Source organism: Octopus sinensis, linkage group LG2 (assembly GCF_006345805.1).
Source record: "Octopus sinensis linkage group LG2, ASM634580v1, whole genome shotgun sequence".
NCBI lineage: Eukaryota > Metazoa > Mollusca > Cephalopoda > Octopoda > Octopodidae > Octopus > Octopus sinensis.
This window is the reverse complement of record NC_042998.1, coordinates 171,724,775-171,752,274: the sequence shown is the minus strand read 5'-3', so window position 1 is coordinate 171,752,274 and position 27,500 is coordinate 171,724,775. Positions and strand designations below refer to the sequence as shown.

At 35.4% G+C, this 27,500-nt stretch overlaps 1 protein-coding gene across 6 annotated transcripts in view; it reads left to right on the top strand.

Moving 5' to 3' along the window:
* The window catches only part of LOC115230501 (protein NDNF-like), a 181,769-nt gene extending 157,232 nt beyond the window's left edge, over positions 1–24,537 (top strand). For 2 of the 6 annotated variants that reach the window (XM_029800666.2, XM_036500425.1), the window contains 4 exons: positions 9,878–9,921; positions 14,308–14,523; positions 20,130–20,236; positions 22,174–24,537. In XM_029800666.2, coding sequence (XP_029656526.1) covers positions 9,878–9,921; positions 14,308–14,523; positions 20,130–20,236; positions 22,174–23,495 — 1,689 coding nt within the window. In that variant the 3' untranslated portion in view covers positions 23,496–24,537. Of the gene's footprint in view, positions 1–9,876; positions 9,922–12,350; positions 12,366–14,306; positions 14,524–20,129; positions 20,237–22,173 lie in introns of those variants that run through there. The other 4 variants (XM_036500424.1, XM_029800679.2, XM_036500426.1 and 1 more) reach the window with 4 other exon arrangements.
* The last annotated feature ends 2,963 nt before the right edge of the window (positions 24,538–27,500 follow it).

Genomic DNA, 27,500 nt, shown 5'->3' with positions numbered 1-27,500 from the left:
GTTGAAGTGAGATTGGGCCCAATGAGGTATATATTTATATGAGATTACACAGAGCAAAGTGAGGAGTATGAGGCCATGAGGAAAGATAGTATATTAGGTCACATGAACAAATGGGAATTAGTCAAAGGGATACTAATAAATCAACAAAGAAATCAATCACCACAAAATTTTTGATTGGTCTTTAATGGAAGTTTACTCTACATTCTAATTTATATATATATATATATATATATATATATATAGGATATGATTCTGTTATATTTATAACGTGTGTATATATATGAGTGTCGTCCTTTCTCACTTTATTTTCCTCAAATCATCCCTTTCTGTGTCTGCTTGCAATACATTTTAGAATTGCCAATGTCTGCTATCCACAGCCTCCTCATCCATTTTTGTCCCGCTTAGTATAGCCACCCATATATACCTGACATCCATCTTCATTGTACATCTCTCCCCCCCCTCTCTCTCTCTCTTGCCTCCCCTTCTCTCCCACCCTGCACATCATCTACATATTTTCTCATCTATCTACAAGTTTATTATTCTGCTGCTCTCCACTCTTCTTTCTTGAGTCATTTGTATTTTTTTCATCATTGCCTACTGTTTCTCCCCCACTCCCACCCCACCCACCATCAACCACAACTTCACTTTGGTTCCAGTTATTACATTCACCTCTGCACCCATCTCTAACTGTCACTCTCTTCTTACTCTCTAATAAACTTATCCACCCACCCTTCCCAATTCTCCATCTTTATTCTCTCAGATACTCACTTTCTTGTATCTTTAGAATTTGCTCCGACAACTCATCACCACCATCATTGTCTTCATTCCAGTTACTCCCACCCATATATAATACAAGGTAGCCATGCACCTCCTCTATAGCAAGCCATATTCACCTGTCCCTCTATCATACTTTAGTCTTCCAACACCTGGCATAAAACACCTCTATTGCAACCCCACTAAGTTGAGGGTTTTGCTTTGCTTTTTTTTATCTTGAGAATAATTTGGCAATCTCACTTATGCCAGTGTCATGAAAAAGTACCCATTACACTCTGTGAAGTGGTTGGCATTAGGAATGGTATCCAGCCATAGAGACCATGCTATAATGGACATTGGAACACTTGCTGCTGTCCTCCAGTATATTGTATCCTGTCAAACCTTCAAACTCAATCTAGCATAGAGGACAGATATTAAATGATGATGATGATGATGATGATGATGATTTATTTATTTATCTGTGTGTTTGCATATATGTATTCCATATATGTCTATATGTGTATGTTCTTTTATTCTTTTAGTAGTTTCAGTTAGTTGATTATAGCCATGGCAGGGCACATGCTTCAAGGGTTTAATTGATCATATAGGCCACTAATTTCAATCTGATAATTATTTTATCAAGCTATATTTATTGAACTGCTAAATTCCTCTCCTGCTACGGTTATATCTTGGGGAAAAGATGAGCTGCAACAGAGTGACTTATTTTAAATACGCTACATATGGTGTTATAAATTTATGTCTGATCCAAGGGGTTATGGGACTTACAACTGGAATCTAAGTAAAAAGAATATAAACTTTTTTTGTCTATTTTTGCTAAGAGGGAGTGCTTAAATATTCAACCCCTGGATCATATTGCTTACATTATCTCATTAGATACAATTCAACTTAGCTTGCAGCCATGCTTGATATAATAGCTTGCCTGTTGCAGACCCATATCTATATAAGTAGGCATTCATTATTTAGTTGTTTATTTATATTTTGTTGCTGTTTTATAAATATTTTTCAACTGTAATGCGGGTTAAATGTTTTTTTGGTTTCTTTTGTGACAAAGTAATTGTCTTTTTAACTGAATGTCTTTTCTTATATTAACCACATATTGCTGTTGGTAGTGAAGGGACATGGCTCAGTGGTTAGAGCGTCGAGCTTACGCTCATGAGGTTGTGAGCTCGAATCCCAGACCGGGCTGTGTGTTGTGTTCTTGAGCAAGACACTTTATTTCATGTTGGTCCAGTTCACTCAGCTGTAGAAATGAGTTGCGACGTCACAGGTGCCAAGTTGTATCGGCTGTTGCCTTTCCCTTGGATAACACTGGTGGCATGGAGAGGGGAGGCCGGTATGCATGGGTGACTGCTGGTCTTCCATAAACAACCTTGCTTGGACTTGGGCCTGGGAGGGTAACTTTCTAGGTGCAATCCCATGGTCAGTGTCGTGACCGAAGGGGTTCTCAGGCTGTTGGTAAACCATAAATATTCTCTGGAATATAATGCACTGCCTAGGGTAAAGTTTGAATTTATGACCTGTGTTTAATATCCCTACAGCTCAAATTAATTGGTAAGTCGTACTTGCACCCACTGAAAATACCATGGCTTTACTCTCACTTGACACAGCAGTTGTGGGCAGAAAGAGGCTTTGTGGCAGGCCCTGCACCTCATGGCTGGACATGATTAAGGAAGATCTCTAGAGGCTCAATGTCACCTTGGAGGATGCAGAGTGGCTGGCATGGGACTGCCAGTGATGGAGAGCACTGGTGGACCTGGTCAGCTCTACACATAATGATGTCTCTTGGAACACAATAACCTGGGATGACCCCCAGCCCCATCAAGCAAGAACATGAAGTAAAGTGGTATTTTGATCCATTTGCTTAAAACTATTGTTATAAAATACATTCCCTTTCATACATACAGGAATTGTCTATAGATAATATGTTATATCAACATAAACAAGTGAGTCTTTAAAGCATAATTTTTTTTTGTACTAATGAACTGGCAATACCTGCATTTAGCTCTAAAATTCAAACTCTGCCCAGCTTTGTGTAAATTACTTACTGTTTATCTTCCAGTGGATTTTTCATGCATATGGGTACAATTTCATGGCACCTTGAACAAGTATCTTTTACTGTAGCCTCAGGCCAACCAAAACCTTCTGAATGGATTTAGTTAATGGAAACTGAAAGAAGCCCATTGTGTGTGTGGAGAGAGAGAAAGATGGGGTTGGGGGGGTCATCCCAGGTTAATGTTCCAAGAGACATCATCATGTGTAGAGTTGACCAGGTCCACCAGTGCTCTCCATCACTGGTGGTCACATGCCAGCCACTCTGCATCCTCCAAGGGGACATTGAGCCTCTAGAAATCTTCCTTAATCATGTCCAGCCATGAGGTGCAGGGCCTTCCACAAAGCCTCTTTCAGCCCACAACTGCTGTGTCAAGTATATATGAATGGTGTGGCTATGTGGTTGAGAAGTTTGTTTCCCAGCCACGTGGTTATGGGTACAATTTCATGACACCTTGAACAAGTATCTTCTACTGTAGCCTCAGGCCAACCAAAACCTTCTGAGTGGATTTGGTTGATGGAAACTGAAAGAAGCCCACTGTGTGTGTGTGTGTGTGGAGAGAAAGAGAGAGAGAGATGTATGTATGTGTATACATCTGAGTGTCTTCTTGTCTTGGCATTGTGTCAACTGTAAATGAATGTCACTGTCAAAAGCAGTGTCATTAATTTCCAATATCCTGCATAAGCATGTTTCACTATGGAGAAATATTACCTTACTTTGAAACAGGAGAGAGTTGGTGACAGGAAAGGCATTAAGCCATAGAAAATCTGCTTCAATAAACTCTATTCAACCTATGCAAGCATGGAAAAGTGGACGTTAAAACAATGAAAATGGTGATGATGACATTCATTTAGTCTTTTACTGGTCTCAGTCATTAGATTGTAGCCATACTGGGGTATCACCTTGAAAGACTATTTCTGGCACTTATGATAAAGTTAACTTGGTATAAACTAAGGCAATGAAATGGATTATAAATATTTTCATTGAGTACAAGTATGAGCATGTAGTTAAAAAGTACACTTCACAATCAGATGGCTTCAGGTTTGATTCCACTGTGTCAACCATGTTTTCTATTATATCACAGTGTCACCTAGTTTAACATCTCCATGTGGACCTTGGATACATTTAGCATATCGGCTCTGTTGCAAGCATTTGAACCAGGTTTCTAATTCAAGAAAAACTAGACATGTAGATGAGTTGCTTCCTACCATAATAACCTATGAGTAAGGATCTTTGTCTTTCGTTTCCATACCTTGATGTCAAAAGTTCTGTAAGAAGTTGTTCATGGGGGCTGCCATTTCTCCTCTGGCTAAGCTATATTTTTTTTGTTTCTAAGCTGAAGGCATCGGTATATATATAATATGCTGATACATATATATATATAATATATCAGCATAAAGAAGAGTGTCAGAACTAAGCATATTTCTTGCTGTAGAGGAGCTTACATGGTTACTCACATAATAGAAAAGTGAGAGTGAGTGACCAGGGTGGAGCTGAAATGAGAGATAAAACAGTGTCAGGATTGACCTTGAAGTTACAAGAAGGAGAATAGAAGTGGAAACAGAGAACAGAGAGTTAGGATGTGTAGAGCCTGAAAAAGTGTATGGGGAGATTGCAGTTTTAAAAATTCTACTTTTTCTGCAGTATAATCAGGGGTAGCCCTGACTTAATGGCATATACCATATATGTAACAAATTCTCACTACATACAGATTTCTTTTATGTCAGTTTATATACTAGAATACTAAGAAGTATTCTAACCAATAATATTATTGTTAATGTGCTTGATCCATATGTCCATAGATATGCTAAAATATGTATGGCTTTATATTTAGTATTTGTCAGCTAAAATATTTACTCAAGTTTTTGTTGTGGTTAGTAGTTGTAGTTGATTTGTTTTGTTTTGCAATAAAAATAAGAACAGAACAACATGATCGTGAAATGGTCCTAGGAATTCTAATCACATAGTTTCTTTGAGTGTTTTGCAAAAGTAGCTGCTGCTCAAACTTCAAATATAAAACAGTAAAATATCTTCTTTGAAAATAATCTACATTAAAATAAATAGAAAACACTATGAAGCAGCAAGAAGACATATGAAAGTAATAGAAAAAAGTATTGTAAGATATAAAACGATGAATGTAGGATTAGAAAATAAAAATAGGTCTATGTTATATTCAGAAATGAAACTGTCATCTGTATTAACAAAGAAAATATTTATAACATTCTGAGGGTCCTTTACTGGTACCATATTAAAATAGTTTTGTGCTTTGTAAAGAAAAAATAAAAACAAGTTCAATTGGAAGCAAACAATGAATATGTTAAGGACACAACTGGCAACTTTATTAGGTATTTTTCATGTGTATACCAAAGGGTTGGTGGTTCACTTTCCTTCACTAGCATTTTATGTCTGTTAACATACTTAGCTTTCCTGGCTAATCCACAAAGATATAAATAGATACTGTATCAGTGCATCTTATTGTCATATCTAGGAGGAGTACTGTTCACATATTGACTTCAAATCCTTTCAAGAGAACAACTTAAATGGAGTTGGGTCCTCACTAGTACATCACTTACCTCTTTAGATGTATTTCTGTTGAATGAGAAGTTATAAAACACAAATTCCAGCAAATGTCCAGGTTTTTTTATTCTATTACTGGTTTCAGTCAATGGACTCTTGCCGTGCTGAGGTGCCATCTAATAGAGAATACTTGATGGCATCACTCCTGGTGTTATTAAATAGACCAGTACTTATTTTATCAACCCCAGAGAAGGGGCAATATGCTTTCCATGACCCTTCATTTTTTCCAGATCTCTGAAACTGATGAGAAGAAGAGAACTTCTCAAACCAGAGACCTAAACAGAATGCTTACAACAGAATGTACTTTACTGAAGGCACCCAAGAATTAAGTAGTTCTAGTAATGGATTAAGCTCACCATCCAAGAACAACACTCTAACAATCCAGCCAATCCAGTGCTCTGGATGGATACTTTATTTCATCAACCCTCAAGAATGAAAGCAAAGTTGACAGGATTGGAACACAGGGCACATAGAGTCAGGAGAAATATCACAAGGCATTTTAACCCTACCCTGTAGCAACTCTGCCATTTCATCAAGGTACAGTTGATAGATGTTCATCACTTGTTCATCAATGAGTTGATAGTTTTATATCCTATAACCAGTATTACATTGTGTCCATGGCTTGCACATGATACTCGTTATGCCTCTGAATAACAAGCTGTCAGAGAAAAGTACCAACACCTATGGGAAAAGTTATCTGTGATATATTAGCCTTGAATCCAATCTATTGGGTCAGAGGTATATTAATGAAAGCTACCTCTCCCTACCGGCTTCATAGAGCAGACTTGTATTTTTAATTATTATTGGTCAGAATTGTTAGAGTGGTGGAAAAAGCAACTTGTAGTATTTCTTCTAGTTCTTTATGTTCTCAGTTCAAATTTTGCCTAATGTCACATTTGCTTCTCTTCCTTCTGAGGAGTTGTAGGTGTTAGTACTGCAGTTGTAGGTGTTAGTACTGCAGTTGTGGGTGTTGTCTAAGCCCTCTCATCAAACTGCTAGATTATTATTATTATTGAGTGAGAGAGCAGTGACACTGGGGTAAAATATACGAAGCCCAGTATACCCATCATTACTACCTGTCTGATAATGGTACATGCAACACATATCACAATCAGGCACATGACTAGTGCCCTCTCCAAAAATTTCAAATCTTGTGCCTTTAGCAGAAAGGATTATTATTATTATTATTATTATTATTATTATTATTATTATTATTATTATTATTATTATTATTATTATTATTATTAAGGCAACAAGCTAACAGAATCATTACCATGACAGACAAAATGCTGAGCAGTATTTCTTCTGATTCCTTACATTCTGAGTTTCAATTTCACTGAGTTTGTCCTTTCAGAATCAATAAAATAAGTACCAGTCAAATACTGGGGTTGCTATAATTGACTAGCCCCCTTCCCCAAAATTTCAGGCCTTATGCCTATAGTAGAAAAAAATAATGATAACAACAATAATAATAATAATAATAATAATAATAACAATAGTAATAAATTAATGGCTGTGGCAAAAGAGGTTGTGAGGTGGACCCATCCGAAAGGTTTGAAGACAGGCACATTCCTATCTGGTCAAGCCCTCATCAATTTCTTCAGATATCATTTAAAGAGGAAGGTGAGGGCAGAGAGGGAGGTGCTGCCTTCTAGTGTGTTTATCAAAAGGTGGTTGACAATGGTAAGACTGGTGAGACTGAATGAATCTATTCTGAGTATGCTTTTCTAAGCAGGAGGAAAGAAACTGGAAGATGGAACTTTCCCATACCTTGGAGATGGCAGAGTAATCTGGGATTTACCCTGGATTCCCCTAAGTGGACTGCCCCACTTTTGAGGATTCTATTTGTTTATTAATTGTTTATTTCTCTAACTTCTGTTTATATATCCTCCGTTATATCCTTTAATGTGGTAGTATCTCTCCTTGATTGATATTAACCCCACATGTTTTAATAATTTTTTTTTATATTGTCCTCCATGTTTTGGGTCCTTGTACCCAATAAAAGAAATCATTATTATCATTGTTTATTATTATTATTATTATCATTATTATTATTATTATTATTATTATTAATAATAATAATAATAATGATAATGATAATGAATGAATGAATGAAAAAGCAGTGCTTGCCGTCAAAGTGACACTGGGCTACAAATATACAAAACCCAATATACCTATCATGACTACCCGTCTGATAAGGGTACACCAGGCACATGCATCACAACCATATGTGCACAACATGGTGATCTCATATCAAGATAAACAGCACATGACCTTGCAGGTGGGGACCCAGATAGAATTTTCTTCATTTTGAGTTGTCCATCCCACTCAAAAGGTCCCTGAATAAGGCTTGTTTAAGGATGATGAGCAAAACACTCCACTTTTCCATGGGTTAATTATTCAAACCCCCAAAAATTCCTCTCAACATATGACTATGGTGATTGCCAACTACTTCTGCTTGTGATCAGAGATGCACATATCGTCAGCCACTAAGGGACATGCTCAACTGGTTATGGTCAAGCAACTGGCAAGCAAATTTGTGGTATTCAGCCGAATATTTACTGTAGCCCATCTTTCTATACCAAGACAAAACAATGTACATGATAACACTTCCACTCAGTTAAGATCAGAAGCCATGACAACCAGTGCCGGGTACTGCATTAAGGCATTATTATCATTATTATTATTATTATTATTATTATTATTATCATTAATCATAGTTTTATTGCTAATGCATGTTTCAAACTCTACTCAACACAGCCGTATGTAGAGTGTTCTGTTGCATTTTTATATTTTGTTTTTTATGTTGTATTAAAATCATTCTGAGTAATAAGCATTGTGCCTTGAGGTGCTTCTTTCTGTATGTTGTACATAATGATAAGTCCTGGTATTATAATTATGTATTTGCATATTTATTATAATTTTGTTCATTTCAAGATGCATGTTATTGTAGGGATGGTTTCAGGTTTTTTTCCTTTATTGACAGGAAAGTATCTCTATTTCCAGATCCTTGTAAATGGAATAATCTATTTTTTCATCTGTTAATATACTTCAAATATAAGGCATTTCTTTTCCTTCTGTCCTTGATAACAATATCTGGTCAATTAGCTTTGATCTCACAGTCTGTCTATGTATCTATATCCCAGAGTATGATTGCTTTCTCATTTGCTGAAATATTTTCTGGTGTATCAGTACTATTTCTTTAATGTTGGTATTTCATAATGCTGGCATAACTTGTTATGTGAGTCTTAACTCCGTCATACCTGTGGTTATATTCTCTCTTGACTCAATTGTTTCTTATTTCCCCATTTCCATATAGGCTGTAGTCTTTTATTGCTTCATGATATGCTTTGTGGGTTTCTGGTGGGGTTAGGGTTAGTGTTGGGGTCTCTGCTTCTCGATTTATTTCCACTCTTTTCAGCTATTTCCAGAACTGACCATGCAGGTGCTTTTCTTACCATTGTTTTATCATGGCATCCTGTAGCCCTACATTTAGATTATTATTATTATTGAGTTGTTGTTGTTGTTGTTATTATCATTATTGAGTGAGAAAGCAGTGCATTCACCTCTGGAAACATGGGTGTTCCGTTCAACATCCTTAAACAACCCTTATTCAGAGATCCTTTGAGCATGATGGGTTACTCAACCAGAAGAAAATTCTAACTGGGCCCCACCTGCAAGGTCGTGTGCTGTTTATCTTGATATGAGATCACCATGTTGTACACATATGGTTGATTATGCATGTGCCTAGTGTACCCTTATCAGATGGGTAGTCATGATGGGTATAATGGGCTGCGTATATTTTACCCCAGTGTCTCTTTGATGGTATGCGCAACATGGTGATCTCATATCAAGATAAACAGCACATGACCTTGCAGGTGGGGGCCCAGATAGAAGTTTTTTTTTATTTTTGAGTTGTCCATCCCACTCAAAAGGTCTCTGAATAAGGTTTGTTTAAGGATGATGAACAAAATGCACCACTTTTTCCACAGGTTAATTATTCAAACCCCAAAGAATTCCTCTCAATACATGACTATGGTGCTTGCTCATTATTATTATTATTATTATTATTATTATTATTATCATTATCATTATTATCATTATTATTATTATTATTATTATTATTATTATTATTATTATTGCTATTATTAAGGCAGTGGACTGGTGGAACTGTTAGCATGTCAGGCTAAATGCTTAGCGACATCTTGTATGTCTTTACATTTTGATTTCAAATTCTTAAAAGGTCAATGTTGTCTTCCATCCCTTTGGGGTCAATAAAAAAAATAGTACCAGTCTGGAACTGAAGTAGTCATAATCAACTTCTTCTCCTCAAAAACTGCTGGCCAAAATTTGAAACCATTATCATCATCATCATTATTATTATTATTATTACTATTATTATTATGATATTTGAATTTTGTCAAGACATCTTTTCAGTTATGGATTACCTTATATGCTTTATTTTTTAAACTTTAGATGGCTTTTTCTGTTTTATTGTATTTGGAGTTAAATCAAATAAGGTGAGTGCTTGTTACATAATTTTTCTAGCTTATTAAGCAAAAAAAAATAGAAATTAAAGAGAAACATTTTTGAAGTTATCCTGTGCTCTTTTGTGGTTCCAGGTTTTGCTTTCATACCTGGAATTTCCTTTCTAATTCTACAACAAATTCAGTTACTAGAAGAGGTCATCAACATATAGAAGTTGCCACAGATATCCCATCTTAAACTCCTCTGTCATAGCTTGAAGGATCATAATGAACAGTAGGGGACAAATAACTGAGCACTAGTGGACCCCTATGTGCACACTTAATTTGGTGTATTGTTCATTGCTAATTCTCACCTTAATGATAGCTACTCTGTACATAGCTTACATGGCTCTCTCATGTCATTTGTCCACTCCTAGCTATTTCAGCAACACCTCAGCTCACAGAGCAAGGGACCCAATCAAAGGTTTTCTCTAGGTCAATGAATGCTGAATACATTAATTCACTTTTATCTAGATACTTCTGTTACAGTTGCCTTACTAAGAGAGCAACAGTAGTTTTGTGTTCCTTCCACAAAATTGAACAGCATATCACTTTTGTTGACTCTTTCTGTTATTAAGTGTTCTAACTTTCATGACCTTGTCTAGCTATTTGATATTTTTGGAATTACTTCTCCCTAAGGCCTTTGTAACTATGATACTGTCACACCAGTTATTGGGTATGATACCTTACTTTACAATGAGAGTGACTACACAGTGACCATGCCACATACTACTAGACATGGTATTTCAAACATCATCTCTATAGTTATTCCTAACAGACTAGGGGTTTTCTTTGCTTTTATATCCTCAATTGCTTATCTGTCATGTTACTTTCTATTATAATAGCTGCTCCCTCTGTTGGATCAATATTGGCAAAACCTTCTTTCTTCCATGCATTCTACTCCTTTAGTAATCTTTCACAGTTTCACTTCCATAAATTTTTGTTTCAAAATCCCTAAGTACATGTGTGCCAGTACCCATCCATACACACTTCTAACTCTAACTGTCTGAATACTCCACATCTTGCAAACATGATCACCTCACCCTTCTACTTCTCTTGCTCTGGAACATTGACAAATATCTTACTTTCAGTTTCTCCTCTTGTACAGGAAGCATGATACAAAGAAACTGACATGAAAAGACTAGAAGCATTATTTCAGTGTTTCAAGCCTGTCTCTTAGCTTTTATTTCTTCTACCTCACTGTTCCGCTACCATATCACACAGATTTTCATGGCATTCCTTAGTGAGTTTTCCCATAAGGACTTCTAGTTGTCCTCTGTCCAGTACATCTCTATCTCCTCCCTTTTGTCAAATGTTTCAGCTAACATTTCTCTAAATTTTTGACAGTAGAATAAAAATCATCATCATCATCGTCATTTAATGTCCATTTTTCAAGTTGGCATGGGTTGGAAAAAGTATGATAAAAATTAAAGTTATTAGTGTAATGAAAATACTGATGAAACAAATATACTGATATGGACACACAGGTGCTGGAGAATCTGTATAACAGGATTTATGCAATGAAAATAGTAAAATGAATATATGAAAAAGTTTTATATTCATTGTTAGGGAATGTATTTTTCACTTTCTTCATAGATTTTTCCCCCACTTTTCTGGGGCCTATTTTCTTTTCTTTTTCCACTGTCCTCTGTAGTTTATCCCCTGTTTATTACCTGTTTTCATTTGATTTCATCTTTTCATGCAAGACAATGAGAATGACTCTACTGATAAGGAATTCCTTGGCATTCTGGTTGATGACTTCTTGATTGTTGGTTTTTAGGATTGAAGATGAGGAGATCCTTTTAGCTATCCCCACAGCTGTAGCTGGTGGCATGAATACTGATACTATTGCAACAGGAGACTCCAAAATCTACCTTTGTTGCTGGCTCTGCTGCTTTCTGTATCTAGGAATGTCACAGGACCGATCTGACCTCTTCTTCTATCAGTCCACTAGCCTCTCCAATACTCTGCTCCTCCCTTTCTCATCCTTGTCATTCCTCACACTCTCACCATCTTGAAGCATATCCTTAAGGGCTAGATGTACTTCAAACACTTTACCAATACTACCCACTGTGCATTTGGTATTGACATCCATTTTTCATCTTTCTATCCATCATTCTTTTACCCCTGTTTTCTTTGGTGCTGATACCATAATAAAGTAATTCAGTACACTCTGTTAAATCCAGGGGTTGATCTTGTTGAAAACATAACAACTTCCTTAGCGTTGGTGCCCTCCCTCCAAATTAAAGAAAAGTGCACCTAGTACATTCTGTAAAATAGTTGATGTTTGGAAGGACATCCAGTCAAGGAAAATCACATCAAAATGAAACTTGTGAGTGTGATATCACTCCTCAGCCTATTTAGAAAAGCAGGAATGTCTGTCCAACCCTTTCAGAATAGAAAGGGAACATAAAAGAACAGTGATGATGATGATGATGGTGTGTATGTGTGTATGTATGTGTACTTCTTCCCACAAGTCTAAGAAGCCCCCAAAAAGGGCCTAGGTAAGTACTGTGCTTCCTGCTTTAAGTCATTAATCATCATCATCATTGTCCTTTTGTGTTCTCTCTTCCATATTGACATGGGTTGCATAGGTTTTCTAAAACAGAGTTTACAGTTGGATGCCCTTCCTGTCACCAACTCTTTTAACTGCTTCTCACAACATACAGGAATATTGAGTACTTATACTAAAACTAGAATTCATACAGTATTATTATAAAGAATATTCTGTTTTACACTGATGATGATGATGATGGGTGGCAGAGACCTAACATAAGTGGTTGGCTTAACACCCTCTCCCACTTGTAGAGTATCTTTAGGAGGCATTCAGACCAGATTTTGATTTAGGAATAACCTAGTATCTCAATGTACTGCTTCCAACAGCATTCTATCCTTCATAGAGCCACTGCAAGCCAAAGAGTATAGGTAAAAAAGGTTTCATAACAAAGACTAGGCTCACTATCAGATGAGACAGGATTCCAGCCCTGTAGGTTACTCTTTGCAAAGCTACTCTGTCATTTAGCACATCATTCTGTATTTTCTTCCCTACCAATTAATGAAAAGTGTCCCAGCTAACTTATGCTTATGAAAGAGCCACACCAAGCCACTGACTTCTAGCTGGTTGCTTACAGAGATCAAGGTGGTGGTTTATAATAATTCATAAGTCATGATTTCCTCCCCTTTCTCATGAAAAACTGTTTCTTGTTCTGCACTGTTTCTGACAGGGAATCTTCATTTTCAGTCATCCAAAACAGCTATAAGCAGGACTAAGTGGGAACTATTATGTGTTCATGGAAATCACATCCATATTAAATATAGCAAAGACACAATGGATAATATAGCTGTGGCTGTATAAAAAGACAGAATGGTTATGGCCTAAACACCTGTGATCATAGGTATGATGAAGCAGACTTGTCTTGTAAGTAAAGTATTACAACTAGCTGTAAATAGGTACTTTGGTTAGGTATGGTTTGCAATTGTAAATTGCATAAGTAGATTAGTATTTCTGTAGTTTAGAGTATCAAGCATAAATCTTCTAGTAGATGTAAAGAAGATAACAACAGTAATTCATTCTGTCATATATTTTCTTGATTCTATGTGATGGCAAACTCCTTTGTAATACTCTGTTATACTAATGGCTCACTACCTGTTGAAGTATTAAAAAAGATAAAGCAATATCAATGTCATTATATATATGTAAGTTTATATTTGGTATAATTAAAACCACTTCTTTACTTCAGCTTTCTATTTCTTTAAAAGCACCCAATTAATATGAAAGGATACTGAAGTCAACTTATTTTGGATGATGCTGGATTAAACTTATAATTTGGAAAAATGTTTTTTCGTGATATGTCAATAGAAAGTAGCATCATGATGTGTATAAGAGAAAGAAAAAGACAAAGACAGAATCTAGTAGTGTTCAAAAAACACTATCATACAGTGAATTAGTTTTCTCTAGTTGAAATTTTCAGTGATAACAGAAATTTGAAAACCACATTTTGATTAAAAAAAAGTATATTAAAATTATAATCTTTAAGAATTATCTAGACAGTGTAGACTTTAACCCTTTAGCATTCAGATTACTCTGTCAAATGTAATGCTTATTCATATGCATTGTTTTGAATTAATCATGCATTATTCCATATGACTGTTTTATTCTTTGAATGACATTTGAGGGTAGGCGGCAGCACCTGGATCTGGTTTGTTTGTACATACAACAGAGAGAATATTTTGGTCAGATAAGGCCAGTTTAAATGCTAAAGGGTCAATAATTGCTTACTTATAGAAAAAGTTACATACAACTAATTAATAAGCAGCTTTTCTTACTACAGAAAGAGATAATGTGGTTTCTCTCATAAATTCTTTCTTTTTATATTTTAGGATGATGATGGAAATACGAAACAAAATTGATTACACTTACTCAATAGTTGGCTTTTTCACTTTATTGACTCTTCTTGAACATGGTTATTCTCACAAAACTCCAAATAACGATGGAAAAAGGCTGAGCAAAGATCGACCAGAAATATTTTTTGACACTCGCATGATTCCAGAACGAGTTGTAAAAAATATATATATTTACAAAAGTACAAAGAATTTGTGAGTACTGCAATATCAAGTTTATTACCTAAATTTGTTTTACACATAACTTATTTATGATTCACTTCGTGTGTGTGTGTGTGTGTGTGTGTGTGTTGTGTGTGTGTGTAAAATAAAAAATAGATGGTCAAGTAATTTGTGTCTGGTCAGGTTATGACATTTATATATTTATAAAACTTACATAAAATAAAGAACGCTTTAAAGAATTTATATTACAAGAAATTGATTCAGGAATGTTCATAATGGTTGTAGTATATGCTGGTATATCCCCAGAGTAAGTATCAGGTAAGTCCATAGCATTATATTACATAATGAGTAAAGGCAGGTCATCATTGATAAAATCCAAACTGAAAGAGAAGGAAGAAGTTGTACAGCTTGTTCCTTACAGCTGTTTCAGAAATGGATACACTGTTGTTGCTATTCCCTGCAAGCAGTTCACAACCAGCATTTTAGCAACAAGCTATCCTATCTTCATTAATGAAGCACAGGTGTACTTGAGTTGTTGAAATGCTTGCTTCACAACCTTGTGGTCTAGGGTACAGTTCCACTTTGTGGCACCTTGGGTAAGAAACTTCTACTGTAATCCCAGGCTAACTAAAGCAGTTGACAGAATCTGAAAGAAGCCCACCATGTGTGTGTGTGCTTGTATATCCTTGTCTTGACATCATATGATTGTTATAAATGAGCATCACAGTCATAAAAGCAATGTTGTTTGTTTCCAGTCTTCTGCAAAAAACATGTCTGACCATGGGAAATATTACCTTACTTGAAAATAGGTGAGAGTTAGGAGTAAAGGAAGGGTATCTGGCCATAGAAACTCCACTTGGTCAATGCAAGCATGGAAAGCTGGATGTTAAATGATGGTGATGATGATGATGATGATGATGATGATGGACATATCATCAGTGATGTTTCCTAGCTATTTGTTTTGAACAAGGGTAATAAATTTTCAGAAATATACTATATTAATTGGTAGATACATGTTGCATCCTATTGAAATAGACTTGATCTTTCAGCATTCTGTCCCCCTCATCATCATCATCATTTAATGTCCGCTTTCCATGCTATCATGGGTTAGACGATTTGACTGAGGACTGGTGAACCAGATGGCTGTACCAGACCCCAATCTGATCTGGCAGAGTTTCTACAGCTGAATGCCCTTCCTAACGCCAACCACTCTGAGAGTGTAGTGGGTGCTTTTATGTGCCACTGGCATGAGAGCCAGTCAGGCAGTACTGGCAACGGCCACACTCAAATGGTGTTTTTATGTGCCACCTACACAGGAGCCAGTCCAGCGGCACTGGCAACAACCTCGCTCGAATGTTTTTCACATGCCACCAGCATAAGTGCTAGTAGGTAATGCAGGTACCGAAAGAAATTTATTTCAGTAAGGGTGACAAATCCTCAGTAGTTCTCAGAAATAGTAAGTCACTGTACTAAATGCCTCATATTATTTAGATTTATGCTTTTACATTTTGACCTTACATCAAACTAGATATGACTTAGCTTTTCATCTAGGGCAGTAGTTCTCAAACATTTTTTGCCTATGGACCCCTTTCATTCCTATTTTACTCTACTGGACCTTCATACCCATTCAATATTTTCAAAAATCATATTATATTTTTATAATTAAATATTATTAGGAATTGTATTAAAAAATTGTTAAAACATTTTGTCTATTGTAGAAATAAAGCCAATTTATTGTACATAAATTTTAACACCAAAATCTTATATGGACCCCCCCCCCAAAGGTCATGTGGACTGCAGTTGAGATCCACTAATCTAGGGCTCATAAAACAAGCACCAGAAATGCATTTGTAAAATGCTTCAAATGTGGTGTGCAAGAGAGATGACTACTCTGTTATGGTCATATGTTGCATATGGGTGAGGACAGCTGTGTGAAGAAGTGTCACACCCTAACAGTGGAGGGAACCTGTGGAAGAGATAGACCCAGGAAAACATGGGATGAGGTGATGAAGGACAACCTTCAAGCGTTAGGCCTCACAGAGGCAATGACAAGCAACCGAGACCTTTGGAGATATGTTGTGCTTGAGAAGACCTGGCAAGCCAAGTGAGATCATAGGTGTAGCCAATGTCAGTGTTGCATAACTGGCCCATTTAAAAGCATCCTTCAATCATTGGGCAATATGCTGTGCTTGTGAAGACCTGTTGAACCAAGTGGAATCATAGTCATGGCTGTGTGGTAAGTAGCTTGCTTACCAACCACATGCTTCCAGGTTCAGTCCCACCACGTAGCACCTTGGGCAAGTGTCTTCTACTATAGCCTCGGGCCGACCAAAGCCTTGTGTGTAGAAACTGAAAGAAGCTCGTCGTATATATGTATATATATATATATGTGTGTGTGTGTGTGTTTGTGTGTCTGTGTTTGTCCTCCCAACATCGCTTGACAACTGATGCTTGTGTGTTTACATCCCAGTAACTTAGCAGTTCGCCAAAAGAGACCAATAGAATAAGTGCTAGGCTTACAAAGAATAAGTCCTGGGGTCGATTTGCTCAACTGAAGGCAGTGCTCCAGCATGGTCACAGTCAAATGACTGAAACAAGTAAAAGAGTAATGGAAAACAAAATGTATTCTAGGAATTAATTGAAATAGTAAATGAATATTGCAGTTTTAGTTAACATAAAATTATAATTGAAAGAAGAGGATATACCTACAGCAAATATTTTTGATTGTTCATTTGTCATATTCTCACTGTTGGCTACAAGCTTTTCCCTGTTTTGTGGGGTTTTTCTTTTGTTATTTTTTAAATTTGCTATTGAAATTAAACATGTATTTATCTATTTAATTATTTATCATTTCCATGGTTTTTCATGTATGTATTTGTGCATGGGTTAGTCTGCTACAAAAAGCTCACCATAAAGCTGAATGGTATGGAGTTCAGACACATAAACATCTGAGCTTAGCATCAAATTTCTTCCTCTCTAACCAGACAAAATCAGGAAAACGAAAATGAAGTAGGTGTGTTCTAAAGTCACTTGAATAGGTTTCCTTAAAGGAGATATTTTTCAAATTACATTTTAGAGAGCCAAGCCAGGTCAGCTTGAAACAGTTCAAAGTAAGTGATGAAATAGATGTTCATTTATCTTTTGTTATGCTTTCAAATCCTTTGAAAATTGAGAACAGGAGGTAGCTAGCTATAAGAACAGGTTAGTAATATAAACTGAATTAAGTGTCCTGAATTCCTAAAGTAGGATTTGTTAGCTGAGAAAATATATTCTAGTAAATGGCAAATATTTTCTCACACACTTCATTCTCTTTTTTTTTTTAAATTACATGTAGAGGAATTAAATCCTCTTCAGTTTTTTTATTCTTTTATTATTTTTCTTTTACTTTAGTTTTTTGGTTTTTGATATCATTTAATATCATACTGAAAATGAAAGACAAAGTTTGTATCACAGAAGCATTTTTTCCTTCTAAAATTTTACAGACAGATTTTAAATAAACGAAACACACTTACACACACAGATGAAGATACAGGTGCATAAAAGCATTTGAAAACACACACACATATGCAAGCATTCACACATATTCTGATGGTTGCTGTAGACAGTGTCAACTTCCAATTCAACAGATTTTTCTGTTTTCCTTTTTGTTCATGTTGTTGTTGTGGCAGTAGTGGTGGTGGTGGCGATAGCAGCAGTGACAGTGGCGGTAACGGTGGTGACTGTGGCGGTGGCGGTGGTAGTGATGGTGGTGGTAGTGTAGCCTCAAGTCAATTCTGATACTGTGCAGTCCTATAATATAACAGGCTGGAAGCCACAGATCTATCATCCAGGCTATACCATGTATTCACCCATATATTGTGCAGCTGACAGTCTGAATAAATTAGAATTTTACCTTTATCCAGTCCAGTCATGTATGCCAACAGATTCTGGTAACAGCTACAGCAAATATGGACAAGATGAAATCCATCAGAAAATAACAGTTGCAGTTCTGCTACAATGATTGTTTCCCAAAGTGATTGTGGTTACTGTGTCTGAGGAACAGAAGATAATGCCCAGAGAAGAGATGTTTTAGTTTGCTTAGTTATGTGCTGTTATTTATGCAGCCACAACTGAGATATGTTTCACAAACCATAACAGGAATCTCTGCCATTAGTGGAACTTGGTTTCATTTTCTGTGTCTCTGCCAATAATATCAGTGTAGATGAGGGGTCTTCATCCTCTATTAGGGTATATTACCAAAATATAATTACCAAAATATAACATCTGATATAGTCTTCTTTCCAGAACTATAGTAGTAACTAGTAAAACTTACTCTGCATTCAACAACAACAGTATAGTGTGGAATGAATCCATAATCTCCACTTTGGTCTTGTACTCATACCATGAGATGTTTTGAGCCTTCAGGGGAAATTTGATGTTCATACCATCAAGACAATCTTGAAGCTCTCTCTTCATAGTCCAGAATTCAGCTCTTTAAAGAAGAATGTTCTCTATACATGCTCTGAAGAAGATCAACCTTGTTTGGCTTTGAAATATTTTCATTGTCGGATGATTTGAAGCTTGATGCAAGTGCTTTTGGTTCGTCCAATGTAGGTACATTGATTTTTTTTTGTTTAGAATGGAAATGAAGTTACGTTACCACTTGTATTATTTGTACCATTTGAAAACAGAGCAAATGATGGTGTTTGGAAGACCATTTAAGTATTATTGTCAGGGTATGTGATTTGATGACATATATATATATATATATATCAACATTATATCTCAGCTCAGGGTGAGTTGAGATATGATATGTATAGTGAGTATGACCTTGTGCTGTTGGAGAAGACAAGATTAGCTAGTCCTCACTGAAGATGTTTTTCAGGTGTCTTTTCATGAATTCTGAGCAAGCTTGGTGTGAGGTGTTTGGGTTACTTGTATATGGTTCTTGGATGTATAGGAATGAGCATAGTTCAACATGATGGCAAACAGGTTTTTGATATTTGGGAAGAAAAAACTGGGGAACAAAACCTAACTTTGGAGCACATCAGATTTGTGTGTTGATTGAGTTCTCAAATAGTACTTTATCATCACAATGGTGTGATCTGCCAACAAAGTCACATGTTAGGCATAGCCAAATGCCTTCTTGATGTCAAGGACAACAAATCTGCTTTCACCAGATATCTTGTAAATGTCCAGTAGATTGAGTATTTTAGAAAGCCCAATAGATTGGGCTTTACTGTTGGCTAGTAAGGAGAGGATAGAATTCAAAGTGTAGGAAAAGGTTGTTAATGATTCAATTAGCTTTCAGCTGATTTCTTTACATTGACAAAAGAGTTTTGAATATGCTGGGAAGAGAAGTTATCAGTTGATTTGATCTGAATACTTGCCTTATAAACTCCAAATGGATAAAGCATAAAAATGAAAGATTTGAACATTGAGGTAAAGAAACTAAATATCCCAAACATTTATTATATAATGCTATCATCTTTTTGTAAGGTACTTTAATTAATTATGCAGAAAAAAAAATTCCTTTCCTGAACACTACTCTTTCTGAAAATTCTACCATTCCTTACAAACAGGTGTGCAATAGCTTCTAAGTATCACATTTTAAAAGTAAATTGTTGTTTTTACATTATTTTTGTTTTGTTACATTGCAGATTTGCATTCTTGAAAGAAACAGCTGATTCAAGATTATCCATAACTGTAACACCGTGTGCATCAGACATAAACTGGAGGGTTATATTTAAAAGATTACATTCTAATTGTAAGTTTTTATTTGATATTATGTATAGAAAAACATAACTGCCCTTGTTGCTTAGCATTCAAAGCAACCATATCTGTCCAAAATATTCTACCTGTTTTATGTTCAGATCTAGCCTTTGCTATCTGCGCTGTATTGTCATTCTAAAAATAAACTCTCAAAGTTACAAGATAATGCATGCTTAATTAAAAACAATATGAATAAATAAGCATTACATTTTGCAGGATAATCTGAATGCTAAATGGTCAATATTAATTTAACATTAAAACCCATGAATTTGTGTGCATGTGTGGGAGAGGGTGTATGCATGGTAATGCTTTCTGCTAAATTATTACACTCTTTCCAACATGCAAGCTACACTTTCTGATAAATTTAATTGAAAAATTTGAAATATAAGTTTTAAGGAATGTTATTATTTCTTAATCTATGCTCTTAACCCTTTCATTACCAACCCGGCTGAAACCGGCTCTGGCTCTGTAGTACAAATGTCTTGTTTTCATAAGTTCTGAATTGAAATCTTCCACCAAACCTTAGTCACAATTTATGCTCCTAAAACTAGCTTAATCATAACTAAGTTATTTTACTAAATTCTTTGTTATATTTAAAGTAATTGAAAGAAACACGGAGCATCTCAACAGAAATACAGTAACGAAAGGGTTAATATTCCTGCCACTGGAAAAACAAAAGAAAAAAAAGCTAATATGAAAACCTTTGTGTAATCTCACAACCTACAAGAAATCAATCCCTACCATCTTTGAAAAGGAATAGTACATTGATAATGTAGTCCGAAGTACATTGTGCCTGAAAACATGGACATGATCATGGTTTGAGCATCTCCAATCACAGGTCTTCGGCATCATGGCAGACATGGAGTAAAATAACAATAAATTATAATTTAATTTAAAAGACAGATCATCATCATTTAACACTCATGTTCCATACTGGCATGGGTTGGATGATTTGACAGGATCTAATGTATCCAAGGACTGCAAGACACTCCAGTGTCTGCTTTGACATGTTTTTTTATGACTGGATACCCTTCCTAATGCCAACCACTTTACTGGGGGCATTGTCTGTTTGAGATAAGCTCTTCAGGCATGGAAGTGCCAACAGCCAAACCTGCCTGAGATGCATGCAATTATTCAGTGTCTGTGCATTAGAGACTTGTGGGTTTGTGTTGAGCAGTTGCTGTCTTATGTAAGACAAATCCAGCTGCCCACTGAGTATGTAATGAAGACCAAAGCACCACCTTGCTTTGGCAGAAAAGAGAGGCAGATTTTCCTCTGCTTAGTGACTGTGGCAAAAGAGGTTGTGTGGTGAATCCATCTGAAAGGTTTGAAAGCAGACACTTTCCTACCTGGTCGAGCACTCATCAATTTCTTCAAATATCATCTGAAGAGGAAGGTGAGGGTAGAGAGGGAAGTGCTGCTTTTATTGTGTTTATCAAAAGGTAGATAAGAGTGGTGAGACTGAATGGATCTACTCTGAGTATGCCTTTCTAAGTAGGAGAAAAGAAACTGGAAGATGGCATTACCCATGCCTTGGGAATGGCAGAGTAACCCGTATCTTTTTATGAGGTTTACTCTGCATTAACCTAAAAGGATTGCCCTGCTATTGGGGATTCTATTTATTTACTATTTATTTATTTCTCTAATTTCTATTTGTATATCCTTTGTTATAGCCTTTAATAATAATAATATAATAATAATAATAATAATAATAATAATAATAATAATAATAATTATTATTATTATTATTATTATTATTATTATTATTATTATTATTATTATCATTATTATTATTATTGTTATTATTATTATTCGTAATACTTATAATTATGGTTAATCAAATTGAATAATTTTGTGTATGTAGAAGAATTTTTTGTGTATGCTGATAATCAAAGTAATTTTTTTCTGTTCTTTTTACCCTGCCAATTGCAGCACAGTTTGAATCTGCAGGCACACCAGTATCACAGTCTCTTGCTCTTCAAAACTTTTCGGGAGATGCTAGTAATACCTACCAAGAGAAGGAAGGACGCAAGGGTCTTTATATAGTTGAATTAGAAGCAATAACTTCTGAAACTTATGCAAGAGTCTATGTCACAACTACTCCTGATATTGACAGCATTTTCCCCTTGCCACCAGCAGACAACCATCTTAACATAACCATGAAAGCAGCAAAAGATGTCAGTGTCACATGGAAACCAAGTTTATCATCTACCAATAAAATCAAGTACTGTGTATCTTTTAGTCGGAAAAGACAATTTTATACCAACTGTGGAGTTTTAGCACATTTCCATGGTGATGCAAAACCCACTCTTCCACCTCACACTGGGTTTGGATTTAAAGAAGAAAAGAAAAAAAGGCTTTTAAGAAAATCAGCAAAGCCTATTCGTTCAGCTCCAAAAGGGCATATTTTTTATGATTGCGTTGGAAGTAAACTTTCTTATACATTTAAAAAAGGCAAACCAGGTCGAAAGTACTTTATCAATGTGTTTGCTATTAACTCCACTTCTAATATGTCAATCAGTTACGCCGGTGTACAAGTTAAGCTTAAACGAAACAAGAAAAAACGTTTTGTAGTGAAAGAAAATAAAGTGCAAACACTAGTAATCAAACGGAGAAAAATACCAAAATTATATTTTAGTCTTTCACGAAATGTTAAGGCATTGAATCTATTTTTGCAAGCCTGTGGTGATGTCATGAAAATACGTGTTACTAAAAGTAAGCAAAAAACAAAAGTTATACGCAGTAGCATAACATTTTTTAGAAAACTTGTCTTGAAAGATCTTGAAGCTGGAAATTACCAGATTCGTGTATCTCGAGACAAAAAAAATCATGGACTGCAGCAATCCCTTACATTATTATTGCAAGACAGTTCTTCACATATTGATGTTCCTAGACTTCCACATAATGCAAAAATAACAGTTTTAAGCAACTCTACCCTCTGCAACCAAGTGACAATTTCTTGGAATGCTACAGAAAAGACTCAACGCTATTGTGTATACAAAAGTAAAATTCCTAAAATAATTCCCGAAATCAGAGCCAATAGAAAGGTACAACCACAGTGCATTGCAGTTGCATCAAGAAAAAAATTGGCAAAATTGTTTTGTAAAGTAGCAAATAAACAAAAAGTGTTCACAGAAACTATTGACAAATTAACTCCAGGGACAAGTTATATGGTTTCTGTCTATGTAGGTCTTCGGGAACGAGAAATGTTTGCTTATCAATCTGTGTTTGTGACAACCAAATCGTATTGCTAACCTAAGAATTATAAATATTGCCATGTACATATGCAGACATACAAAATTATGATACATGTTCATGTTTGCTCGGGTAAATTGGAGCGAATGAAAGGGAGAGAAAGGCAGGGAAAAAAGTGGTTTTGTATTACGTTGATCTGAATGTGGGATTGTATTAGCATTTGTGTACATATAATAATTTTTTTTTTCACTCACTTATTGATAAACGGGTGGTGACTGAATTAGGGTCTCTATAACCTTTTTCCAGACATTTTACTTTTTATTTTATTTTTATCGTTAAAGAAAACCCACCAATTTACAAATGAGTATTATTGTTATTATTATTATCATTATTATTTATTACTATTATTATTATTATTATTATTATTATTATTATTATTATTATTATTGTTGTGAAATGATGCAATCAAATTATAATTTCTTTCTAGAGGTTCTATTCTTGAAATCGTATTGACAGCTAATGTTACCTCTTATGTAGCTATAAACTATAATACTGTTGCTGAGCAGTAGTCAAAATTGGACCAAGTATTATGCAAGCCATGTCAGTGAATACGATTCATTTATTCTTAATACCTCAATATTTCTTCATTTGAGCCTCAAAATATAAAGCTTCAAACTGATCCAGCAAATCAAATACTTAATCAATCTTTCATGGATAGCATTCTGATTTATGAATATCATTGCTAATTTTAATATTTGCGCTTTTGTTGAGTGATCAGTTCTCATCTGTCTAGCTATCAATAACAAGTACTTTTACAGTACAAGCTTCACATGTTGCCAATGAGCTCTTGCTTTGTCCCATTATCAGAATCTTCTCTTAGACCCTGCTGGTGCAATTCAGGGGAGGCAAGAACAACACTATCTAACATATTTGGCTGGTCAAATTGATGTTCAGTGTCTGGATCTCGCTTGGAACACCTGTCCCACATTGCAACTTCCATATGATGTAAATTTACATAATATTTTGATAAATTAATAGCAACATTTTGATAATCAAAATTTAAAAAGTAAACAATAATGAATAAAAAATGTACATAATTTATATTAGATGTCTTAATTTGTATTAATTTGTCAGATGGGAAGAATTGTGATCATGACCTTTATAAGCCTTTCCAAGACTGATGACTGTGATGCAGTTCAGTTTGAATACAAAAGTTCAGTTTGTTCTTTTGTACTTTTAACATCTGCAAGTAGAAAAGTATATTCACAATTTTCTGCTTTGAGAAGGAATGATTGGACAAAATATTTAGTGTGGGATTTTGCTCAGTGAAACACAGTAAGGATGACAAAATGAAGAGAAACAGATGGATTGAGTAGGCTAGTGAGGTGGTCTATTCATCTCTCTAGTCCAAAGGAGTGAGTTGTTGTAATTGTGATAGGGAATATGTACAAATAAACAGCATGTCTGGAGCCAATGCTTGTAGTCATCCGTATGTTGTAGTTATACCTTCCTAAATATGTGAACAGTATTCTAAAATTCATTTAAGGTGAAATTCAGAAACTGGTAATGGTGATGTAGTATCTGGCTCTGAAGAAGTTTAATTTTTACAATACAGTTATTGCTGTGTTATATATGTGATGTTACTAAAAAACATTGTCAGAAATTGTCTATCAAGCATTTGCAGTGATTTGTGAGACTTAGTTGCATATTATTCATGCATTGGGAGAATATACTGCAAGACACTTTGACATGTGTAGTGATCATGTTTTTGAGTTTTTGAAGGAGACAAAGTTACCATGACTTCATTACAGAATGTTTTTGAGTTCTCTGTTCATGGAAGCAACATATATCTAACATGAAATGTGGATGATACCTGAGTGTGGAAAATCAAAGAGGATTGAAAGTTGACATCATCTGCAAAATTGCTGCATGTGTGTGATAAGAAATGACAACAAGTAGATCATTAATGTACAGAAGTAAGAGTAAGAAATATAAATCAACTTTGGTGTACATCACACTTAATATAGTACCCTCTAAATTTGATAAATGTGTTTCATTTTTGATAAATAACTAAGTTTCATTTAACATCAAAATAAAATGATAAAATGATAAAGATGAAGGTGGAATCACTTTCCTTCAGTACAGGATATCATGAAATATTATAATTGAAAAATCAAATATTATTTGGAGAGATGGTTAAACATTTTGGGCATGAATGCAGGAGTATTTACCTATGTATCTTAGAGAAGTCTTAAATCATTGATAGAAGTTCAATTAATATCTACATTATTTCCCTTAAAAATGCTTCTGTCTTTTGTTCATAAATGACATGTAACTAATAATAAATGCAAAGGAAAATAGTAGGAAATACACATTAGATGCACTTTGAATAAAATGTTAGGTTATCGGGGCACTGCTTAAACTTAAATATCTTTATACCAGAAATTGGACTGATTTCCTGTTGCCTGTTTTAGAATTTCAGCTCAACATCATGTGCTAATTAAACAATGATCAGTACATCTCTATGATTTCTATTTTTCAGCTAGGTGGACTAATATTTACTTAGCTTTGCCAATACAGTGACTGTTGGCAATGGAATTAAAAACAATTGACTCTTCAGCTGTTGTATTCTAGATATTATGGATTCTGCCAAAAGTCTCTTTATCATTTTCATTGATTTATACTTGAGCTGTAGGATACATATTTATAGAGAAATAAAGTCAGATTAGAGGGTTTTTATGCTTTTCTCAAGGTCTTTAACAGCATAAGTGAAATGAATTGGCTTCAAACAAGAATAAAAACTGGCTTGATTACCTTTTTCTCTATAGTGTTCATTACTATCTACTATTATTTCTTACATAAACACAAGACCAATTTTTGTACATGAATAGTGTTGCCAGTTGAATCAACCCAATATATTACTGGCTCTTTATTTTATCAATGCCAGAGGAATGAATAGGAAAGCTGACTTGTGTAGAATTTGAACAGAAAAATCTACAAATATCAAAAACTAAATAGCATTATGATTTTAGTATAACAACCCTCACACACACATTCCATTGCTTCAGTCAACTTGACTTTATTTTGTTTACACCTAAACACTACATTTACTTCACCTGTTAATGTAGAATATTTCAAGCTAGTAGTGAATTCACTTTCACTGCTTTGGTAATCATTTTTTAGTTTATGTACTTTGCATTCAATCAATGGCATCATATTGCTTGGAAGACTATGATAAATAGGAGGGGGCTGAGGACTGAACCTTGGTGGACCCCTACCTCTATCCGGAATTTTTCACTGTACTTGTTGACAACCCTCACCTTACCGACAGCGTCCATGTACATGGCTTGCACAGTTCTCACTAACCATTCATCTATCCCTAGTTTCCTCATTGACCACCAGATAAGGGATCGGAGGACTCTGTCAAAGGCTTTCTCCATGTCAGTGAAAGCCAGGTACAGAGGTTTATCTTTGGCTAAGTATTTTTCTTGCAGCTGTCTTACCAGAAATATAGCATCACTGGTGCTTTTCCCCGGCATGAATCCAAACTGCATCTCATCTAAACTGACTCTCTCCCTAATTAGTTGGGCTATGACCCTCTCCGTGACCTTCATTACCTGATCCAACAACTTGATACCTCTGCAATTATTTTTATCTAAAGCGTCACATTTACCTTTGTAGCAGTTGACTATAGTGCTGCTACACCAGTCATTGGGTATGACTCAGTCATGTATCACCTGGTTTATTATATGGGTGACTAGGCTATAGCCGACACTGCCAAATATTTTGAGCATCTCTGCAGTGATTCCTGATGGGCCAGGGTCTTTCCCTGTCTTCATACTCTTAATTGCTTTATCTACAAGGTACTTTCAACTTGGATAGCTGGTCCCTCTGTTGATATTCGGCAGACTCTCTTTTTCCCATTCCTTTTCTTTATTGAGCAACCTTTCATTGTGGTGTCTCCAAACCTCTCTCTTTGCAGCCTCATTTAAGTGCGAGTGAACCATCATCCATGCGGACACATTTCTCTCCAACAACATCACGGTTCACTCTCACACACTGTC